General features: G+C 38.2%; 1 protein-coding gene across 2 annotated transcripts in view; it reads right to left on the reverse strand.

The window, feature by feature from the left end:
* Nucleotides 1-5,350: 5,350 nt before the first annotated feature.
* LOC138055221 (volume-regulated anion channel subunit LRRC8A-like) overlaps nt 5,351-10,000 on the reverse strand; it is a 22,303-nt gene continuing 17,653 nt past the window's right edge. Inside the window, exons 1-2 of one of the 2 annotated variants that reach the window (XM_068901195.1) lie at nt 9,389-9,527; nt 5,388-7,551 (exon numbers count right to left, since the gene is read on the reverse strand). In XM_068901195.1, coding sequence (XP_068757296.1) covers nt 6,524-7,495 — 972 coding nt within the window. In that variant the 5' untranslated portion in view covers nt 7,496-7,551; nt 9,389-9,527 and the 3' untranslated portion in view covers nt 5,388-6,523. Of the gene's footprint in view, nt 7,552-9,388; nt 9,528-10,000 lie in introns of those variants that run through there. The other variant, XM_068901194.1, reaches the window with a different exon arrangement.

Consider the following 10,000-nt stretch of genomic DNA (forward strand, 5'->3'; position numbering starts at 1 on the left):
CGTAAGGTTAGCACTTCTAAGGGGTTTAGATCATAGTCTTAGTCTGCATTTTACCCCTGGTCTGCCTACGGGTCTGAACCATTGGGCACATTCCACAGGTCACTCATTGTTTTTAGGCCTAGGGTTAGCAAAATTGAGGGTTTTGGGTTACTTTCCAAAAGGTAAAACAATGGAACGTGGATCAGTATTTGTTCCTGAACAACCAAGTACGAATACAAGAAACAGAGTACTTTAGACCAGCCGCTGGTCTGCAGTCTGTATTTTATACTGCCCAACTCGGAAATCCAACTCGAAAATCCAACTCGAAAATCCAACTCGAAAATCCAACTCGAAATCCAACTCGAAATCCAACTCGAAATCCTAACTCGATAATTAGTCTGTCTCGGAATTCTGAGAGTTGACATGACAGATCTTCTCTCAATTTTCTGCATAGTTAGAACCCAACCTATACGGAATAATAGTAATAACAAAAAAATTGCGAGACTATTCTAAATTAAAGAAAGAGCTATACTTAGATGATATAAAACTGATTAATTGGCACGAAATCCTCAACCCAGAAAAGAATCTAAATGAAAAGGTACAGGAGGCAATCAGTAACCCGAAAAAGATAAACATGCACTCATTAAGGTGGCTAGCCAAAGCAAGCAAAGGCAACTTAATAAACCATTGCTCGCTAAAGGTATCCTAAAATCGGTAAAAAGGAAACCGAGAATGTACCGTACACATTTCATAAGGAAGGACTGACAAAAAATCGGGGAATTTAAGCATTATGCAGCCATTCTTTCACATCTTAAAAATAAAAGTAAGACAGAATACTATAGTATGCAATCTTCAAAGTACAAAAACAACTTTAAGCAAAATAGGAAACTTATCGGTACACTTGTTAAAAGGAAAACCAGAGGTGAAACTCTCCCCACGAGAATCACTCACAATAACAGGACTTTTACGCAAGAAAAGGATATTGTTGAATTATTCAATAACTTCTTTGTAAATATTGGGCCAACTTTAGTAAAGGAAATGAAACTGATCATATAGACCCTTTTCAATTCATAGGATCTACGCCATCAAACAGTTTTTATCTTGCTCCAGTAACCCAAACACAACTTGAGTATCTACATTACCTGCTGGACTAAAATAAAACAAAGCATCCCTAAATGTGCCTAAAAAACGTATTAACTTGTGTGTGCCGATGGTCATTACTCTGATCATCATTCTATCACTTGCGGGTTCCCTCAAGAGTCTGTTCTTGGACCCCTGCTATTATTACTTACCTTATGCCTCACAATCACTTACTTTTCGCCTATTTGCTGATGATACTAATATATACTGTGCATGCAAGAAGCTGATTGATCTTGAACTTAAGCTAAATCATGAGCTCATTGCAGTTGCTGAGTGGATGAAATCCAACCGACTGGCACTTAGTATTTTAAAAACCAGCTAGTTTCATTCTCTTTCACTCTAAAAAACTGAAACCTTATAAGACGTTTAGTCTGAAAATTAATGGGGCAAATATTCAGCAAGTATCTACAGTTAAATATCTTGGTGTTACTTTTGATGCTAGTCTAACTTGGAAAAGTCACATTGATGAGCTTTGTCTGGAACTTTCAAAAACTGTAGGAATCGTCTCAAAATTGAGGTACTACCGGGTATGTTAATATTGATCTATTAAAAATGCTTTATAATTCTCTAATTTATCCTTTTTTTACTTACGGTGTCCATGTTTGGGGTCTAACATACCCAACCTACCTAAATCCTTTGACCACTTTGCAAAAGCGTTTAGTCAGGATTATGACATTTTCTGAACCCGCACACATTCAGAACCCTTGCTCAAATCCCTAAATCTTTCAAAATTTTGTGATATAATCCATATTGAAATTATTTCTCTTGTTTATCAGTGGTTTCATAAACGCCATCTTGGTTTGCTGATTACTTCAAGCCAATATCCTCTGTTCATCCATATTATACACGTCAATCAAATAATGATAACCTGTTCGTAAACCAAGTCCAGACCACACAATATGGTCTTCGTTCTCTTTGTTTTTCTGGTTCTAAACTTTGGAATTTCATTGCCTCTTGATGTAAAGCAGATCACCCCTTTTTCCAGATTCCGTCAAACGTTACGAACTCTATGATTGACAGGTATACAAGAATACTGATAATTTAATAACTTAATTTTGTACATAATTATAACGTTGTATCTGTTTGAAATGACTTGATGTTTTTGTAGATTCATATTTTCGTTGATTTGATTCTTAAGTAATTTACGTTAATATGTTCAACAAGTGTAATGTTAGTAGTTAGTACAAGAAGTAATACTTTTTAACAACAAAAATGTTATTTAACTCTATTCCTTTTGCTTATGATGTAATTAATTTGGGGCACCTACTCGATTAGTTTACTATAACTGTTTAGGTGTCCCAAACTCTACACCGTAACAACATATTATCAAACTTACTTTCCCTTCTTCTTCTATTTTTGTTAAACAATATTGTAAAATCATTCAAACTTTACGTACATAATATTATGTGTAAGTTAAATAAAATTGACTTGACTTGACTTGACTTAAACTAGCAAGTGGACAGCTCTCTGCGCCCTTCACTGAGATCATATAATGAGTCAATACGTATACTATTAGGGGAGTTTCCTGAAATCTTTAAAATTTCAAACGTAACCCCAATATCTAAAAGTGGTAGTGTATCTGAGTTAGGAAATTATAGGCCAATAGCAGTTATTTCTCCCTTTAGTAAAATACCGGAAAGAATAGTATATGACCAACTTGTGTCCTATCTAGAACAAGAATGTCTACTCTTTAACTTCCAGTTTAGTTTTCGAAAGGGATATTCCACTGAATATGCCATTCTAAAAGCTGTGGGAAAATTAAATTCAGCAGTTGACGATCAACAAATAACATGTGATATATTTTTCGACTTTTCCAAGGCCTTCGATACAAATTACACTATATTCTATTAGAAAAAAGTATATAAATGTGGGATCCGAGTACTTCCCCACGCATGGTTTTCAGACTATATAACTAATCGTAAGCAATGTTTCAAAGTTGGTAATACAGAATTCAGCCTGAAAACAATCACATGTGGTGTACCTCAAGGCTCCACACTAGGTCCACTGCTGTTTTTATTGTATATTAACGATTTGCCTAGGTCCTCGATGAAATTAACTTTTAGGATGAAATTAACTTTTAGAATTTTTGCATTTGTTTTATTCTTCAAAAGACCCTGAACAATTACAATCAGTTATTAATGAAAAACTTGGAAAGGCCTTAAAATTTTGTGCAGCAAATATGCTGTCCATTAATTGGCTGTGTCGAAAAGTGGGACGGGGACACGGGGACAGGGGACGTGGGGACGTGGGGAGAGGGGGCTTTGGGACGTCAGGACTCGGGGAGGCGGGAGGCGGGGACTCGGGGACGTGGTAACGCGCGGACGTGAAGGCGTGGGCACTCGGGGACGTGGGGACGTCGTGACTCGGGAACGCGGCGACACATTCTCGAAGTATAGAATTTAAGAAATGGCAGAGCATCCCCAAGAATGTTGAATTGCTTATGTTATTTTGCAAAAATGATCAACTGTATGCTTTTCAAGTGCCAGCTAAATACACAGCGAAATTAAAAATTGGATTCTCGCCACCCGTCACAGAGCTCGACTGTGAAACAAAGCAGAAGACCTAATGGCCCATTCCTAACAATGTAGCTGAAATTTCACGTTGCAGCTTTTGTTGTTGTTGCTGTTGCACAAACACTTGACCCCTATGACTCCTTTTCTGTAACTGACGTTTAAATACCGTGCCAATGTCCTTGTTGGCGGCATTGTGACTGCATCTTTCCTGGCGCTCTGGCGCTTGTTCAATTTGTTACCTTTGATGAAAAATTCGGGTTGTCACCGCCGTTGATATTGTCGAAAATGTTCGTCATTAGAGGGCCAGAAGCCCCCCGGGAGGGGGAAGGGTGATACTGCCATATATGAGCTATATAGGTATGTGCCGCTGTGAAGGGTATGGTTTTCAAGCCGTTTACTCTAGGATAGGGTACATAAATCAGAGCGTTTGTGTCTAGAATTGGGGAGTTTACTCTGGTACAGGGTAGCAAAATTCAGCTGCACCAGCTCTGGTATAGGGTAAGGGTTCCAGGGTCGTAGTGGCACATCCCTCCACCCGGAATTTCCTAAAGTACCGCCCCCGGGCCAGAAGCTAAGTAACTCTTGACTGAAGTGTGTTAAGGCTTGACCAAGTTCATAAACTGGCATATTTTTGTTTTATGAGGAAAATGAAATGTGCATGCTTAGCTTTCCACTCGCTCTTTCATCTGAAATGTGTCACGTGATTTTTAACGGCTAAAAACAATTTAAATATTTTATCGGAAACAAGGATGGAAAAGTAATCTTATATCGAGCTACCTTGCTCTAGTGCTCCTATCGAGGCTGTATCACTCTGCCTTTTAATCATATCTCCAACTTAATGGAAACGGTAAATTAAACTTAAACGAGAAAAAAAGGTCAGGTGTCCATAGAGGTCACAATGAAAATGAACGATATCTCATAATCATACGTTAATGGTAGTTTTAAGTAGTTTTAAGCAGTTTCAAGCAAAACGTTGTCAGAATTTTTTAGGGTAAACGTTCCCCCAAACTCAAAAACAAGCGTTATGATTTCTTCAGTCAAGAAGTGAAAGGTGACACAGACAACTAAGAGTGAAATGCATAATTTAAAATGAAATGGTTTGGATGCAGGAAGTGGAAGTACTGTTAAATATTCAAACCTCGATATACTTGGGGATTGTAAAATGATCTGAGAAATGGTCATACCAACGTTTCGTTCATGTTTCCTATGTCAAATAAGGACCTAATGCAAAAAAATGTGTCCCTTCCTTTCACCTAAATTACTCTACTATGTAACTTGATAGTAGTATAATGAAAGTCACCTTTTTTATGAAGACGAGTAATAAACTATTCTACATATGTTCACTACATCTCTGTTTCACATTGTACAAATGAGGAACTTAAAACCGGGGTACAAGGCAGTTACGATCAACAGACGAGGATTTTGTAAAATATGATGAAAAGTTAAACAAATGGTAAAAATGCGTCGCCGAGTCCCCGAGTCCCCGAGTCCCCGAGTCCCCGAGTCCCCACGTCCCCACATCCCCACGTCCCCACATCCCCGTCCCACTTTTCGACATTCATTTCAAGAAGACAAATTACATGATAATCACTTCACCTAAGACGAAAAAAAATATCATTTGTAGTATAGAGAAATTACTTGGGTGTCTTTTTTGACGAGCACCTAAAGTGGGATGCTCAGCTCCATCACATTAACAAGAAAAAGGCTACAATATAACAAAAAATATTGGAATTTTATTTAAGCTTAGGCATTACATGTCTATGAGTGCACTCAAACAACTGTACTATACTCTCATATATCCGTATTTAACGTATTGAATAATGAGCTGTGGTACCGCATACAAAACTAAGTTACATAAAATCAAAATAAGTCAAAATAACTGTATTCGATGCATCTTTTTGGCAAACAGAAGAGAAAGGCTCACGCCGTACTATACACTATTAGAAGTGTTAAAGTTAGAGAATACTTTTAAATTAAAAATTGGCGTTCTTGTGCATAAAATACAATATCAAAAAAAGATATACCGCCTGCTCTCTATGATTTAGTTGAACCAGGTTGGGCTGTCCATAATTATAATACAGGTATACCACTAATCAAAACTTGACAGGCCATTTTCTAGAACCAATTATGGCCTAGCAAGGTTTAGGGTAGTCGCATCACAGACCTGGGAAGCAATACCTATGAAAATGTGTCTCCCCTTCGAAAGTTTTAAAAAAGAATACAAACTCTATCTACTTGACAGTTAGACATGTGATTAACTTAGCCAGAGCTTTATAGCTAGTTTCTATAAGTACTGTATAACCTCCACCCACTTGTAACCGCTCTGTGGTAGCAGCCAACTCGACCGTTTGGCTCCTTTGTCTGATACATACTTTCTTCTTTGTTATGTTTAATTCAGTGTATAGTTAGCTCTGTTTTTATTTCTTTTTTAATCTTGCTGTTGTAGTGTGGTTGAATAAGAGTGAATAATAAAAAGAAATAATAAAAAAAAAAAGAAATTAAGAGATTTGAGAGTCATCACCGTAAAGATGAAAGCATCAATTACAACAGCAACACAGCGTCCCCCACTCAAGAGGTTAAAAAGTAAAATGTCAATTTTGTTGCTATAGGTGGATTGTTTTATCTTGAAACCACTAAAAATGGTTTAAATGCACAACTATTGTTTGAACAAAATGATTAATGTTATTAAGAAACCAGTCTCTCCATTTCGTTAGTCCCTTCATTTGGCTGCCCCCTTTGATCAATTTTCTTTGCCATGACGGCGTTTAACAAAGTCTCATTTGAAACATTCATCATATAAAACAGAAATGCCGCATCTCCTGAGACTTTATACCCTTCCCCTTTGTCGGGGTCTACTTTCCAGTCAGTTTTGGTGAATGAAGGACTCCAGCTCAGAGTTCCGAAAAACGCCCAGATGACAGACCTGCAAACAAAAAACAAGCGCAAACCAAGGAAAACAAAAATAAAACTGTAACAATAACAAGGAAACCTCCATTGGAACGAGAGCACTGGAAATCGCTGTGCTCTCCCACGACCGTAACGCCGTCTAGAGAGCAAGAAGTCCAACTGGTACTGCGCGTGTAGAACCAAATATTACAAATTAGAAAGATGGCAGTGATCCCAGAGCCCAGCGCACCTCGAACTCTGTAATGAATTGTTACGGAACTACGATCTTTACAAGAGATCTCTTTGCTGTACCGATTTTCAAAGATTTTTAATCTGTCTAGAAGGTTGGCTCTGGGATCATAGTTCGGTGATGTTAACTCAAACTGTCCTTTGAGTCTCAGCTCTTCTTCGTTACCATGACCACGGTTCAGTACATTTGATGATAACTCAAACGGTCCTTTGAGTTTCAGATCACGGTTCGTCACACTTGACGATGACTCCAACTGTCCTTGGTTAAATTCCGAAAGTAGATGTTCACAATGAGCCAGTGCGCATCTAGTGTTGGGAAACTTTTGCCAGAAATTAGAGATGGCCAGCAAAATAACAGTTTCAGCAAGGAAAATTAACGAATAAAATTTTGTAAACCAATGCATCTTTGAATAGCATTCGTTGTCAACATAATCATACTGCCGTCTATCAGACATTGTCGTTAGGACAATAGACGTATTTGGCAGACTCAGCTTCTTGCAAACGTTTAACACATCGCTTGAACCATTGCTATTACCAAACGCCGAGCTATTCTCTGCAACAGCTGAACACTTAACAGCAGGTATACATATCAAATTATCTTTTGTGGTCTGCAACCCAAACGAGGCCACCGAAACAGCCAACATCACTGCCAATAGGTAATGGTCAATAACATCCCACCAGGTAGACAGTAGTTCAGTAGTTCCAGGACTTGGCAATTTTGAATCCATGAAGTTCTGACTGTAGCCTCGATGCCTCTACCGCGAATTGTCTTAAGACTTGAGATCTGTTAAATGAATCAAATTATATACAATAAGAGGCTAAACGCAGTCTATACTCTGGGTTTTCAGAGGTAGGTCCGTCACAGAGATGTTATAGTCACTCCACTTTCATACAAGCAAATGATAAATTACATCAAAATTAATAGAAACTGTAAAAGAAAACTTGTGGAGAAGTAGACAACCAAAAGCGCTGATGCACCATACAAGGGATGCCCCCTCTAAACACGTTCTAAAACCAACGGGGATATTCTAAAACGCTAATTTTTGGCAAAATATTGATAGTTGCGATTAAAATGTGCCAAGAAAACTGGGAATTTTGGCACAAATTAGCTTATTTAAGGTTTAAAATTGCTAAGCTCGGATTGCCAAGCTTGGGTTAAAAAAAAAGGCTCAATGCACCGTTTTTTTGCCAACCTTCCACTCAGTTGTGTCGCAAAAGGTACCAAGAAAGCATGCCAGAATTGCCGGTCCTGTGGAGGTTCACTGAAAGATAGGAAATTTTGCTTAAAAATAACTTTTTTTTCGCAAAAAGGACTTGGCAAGAAATTCAGAGGTTTGTTTCATTTATTGCTAGAATCATAAATTTATGTCTAGAATGAGAAGAACGATTTAAAATATTTCCAAATTCAAGAAGGTGGATTCATTTTTTTGTATAAGAAAGGCAAATAAGTTTAAAATCAGTCCAATGCAATGCGAAATGACGACGGGAATTTCCAACGTCAAATTAAAGCTATAGGGTTGATACAAAATGACCACGGAAATTTCCAACGTCTAAACTATAGGGTTATACAAAATGACCACGGAAATTTCCAAAGTCAAATTTGCGAGAGGCACGACCATGGAAATTTCCAACGTCAAACACAAACGACCATAGAAATCTTTAAGATCAAATTTGCACTTAATCAAAAATGACGATGGAAATTTCCAGCCTCAAAATTTCGCGCATGTGCATACCCGAAATTGCCTCGGAAACTTACAAAGTCCTTTTTTTCCGCAAATGTTGAATGCCTAATTGCGCACTTCATAAGATCAGCTATTCCATATTCTAACTCTATTACTTGAAAATATCTTTTATTTTATATTTAATCTTAAACTTCCAACAAAATAGTCGCCTCTTGAAGACGATTTTGTCTTGTTTACAGTTCACTTTTTCAAATTATCAAAAGCTGTTTATAATGTAGGCTTGTGTGGTTATTAACAACTGAAATTCAGTCTTCGTTCAATGTTAGGCTAAATTAAAAGATGAAGGGAATATATGCGCCTTTATCTCTGAATTCACCTCCTAGTCAGGTATATCATCCACCTGATCCGCAACGAGTTTTTTTCAATAGCAGTCTGCGCCCGACGATCTTTGAACAATCGGTGGAATCATGGCCTCTGCTAAATCGGCATAGACTGACCTTGTCTCGTGCTGCGCCTTCTTCATCACACCATCATATCGTCTAAAAGCCATGTGCTATTGTAGCTACTTCTCAGGGGGTTCGAATAACTTGCTCCCTTTTTGTCATCGGCCAACATTGCTTATGACTTTGATTGAAACATTTTGAACCATAAAATTTTTGGATATCTTTCTTTAAGCTAGCCTCTTCAAATCAATCTTTCCGTTTATCCACTTGAAGCGCAATAGCTGTAAGTCAATCATGGCAACTTACTTGCCATGCCATCTTCCGTCTCTGATTCCAATCTCCAAGGGGAACACATTCAACCGATATCATTACGTTCACTCGGCAAAGAATTAACGCCCTGAATTGGTTCCAGGGTTAATTTATAAGGGTTGTCTCTCTCGTGGTCTTCAAATAGTGTCTCAAAACGTTCACTGGTATTTGCACTGAGATCACTCACCGTTTACGTTGACTCAGTGTGCCTTCAACCGGAGGTCATTTGTCGCTGGACTACTTGCAGACATGGCCGAATCTGCTCAGTTCTCCTCGCTAATTTCATCATCAAAGTAAGGATCGAAAAAATCATTAGTAGCAAGGCTGGTACAGGATAAACGCAGTCTTTTTCCGTACTGTGCATTTGAAACTACTTCAACGTCCTGTTGTCCTATTTCGTTTAGGTTTCAATGTCGTGATGTGAAACTGGGCGGCAATATGTGTGTCATGTGTCATGCGGTTTTTGAATGCGACAGTGCGGTTGATTATGAAAGCCGAGCACGACTCCAACGGTTCGCAAATGTTTTTCTATTCCCTTCTAGAGTTTTAATAGCTCTGACCCAAATCTTTCTGTCATGTAAACGGCCTTTAAAAGTTTTTGAGGGATTTTCCTCTTTTGAGAGAAAAAAGGGGGACCTCTTTGAATATTTTGTTGAGCGCTTGCTGACCTTGTATAAAGTGATCTGCGTTTTTAAGTGCGGGGAATTAATTTGTTACCCACGAAAGCAGCCTTTATGTGAAAGAAGCCTTTTACAGGTTAACAACCGAGCAAAAAACTAATCCAACTTGCCTTTTGCCT

This window comes from Montipora capricornis, chromosome 7 (genome assembly GCF_036669925.1).
Source record: "Montipora capricornis isolate CH-2021 chromosome 7, ASM3666992v2, whole genome shotgun sequence".
Lineage (NCBI taxonomy): Eukaryota > Metazoa > Cnidaria > Anthozoa > Scleractinia > Acroporidae > Montipora > Montipora capricornis.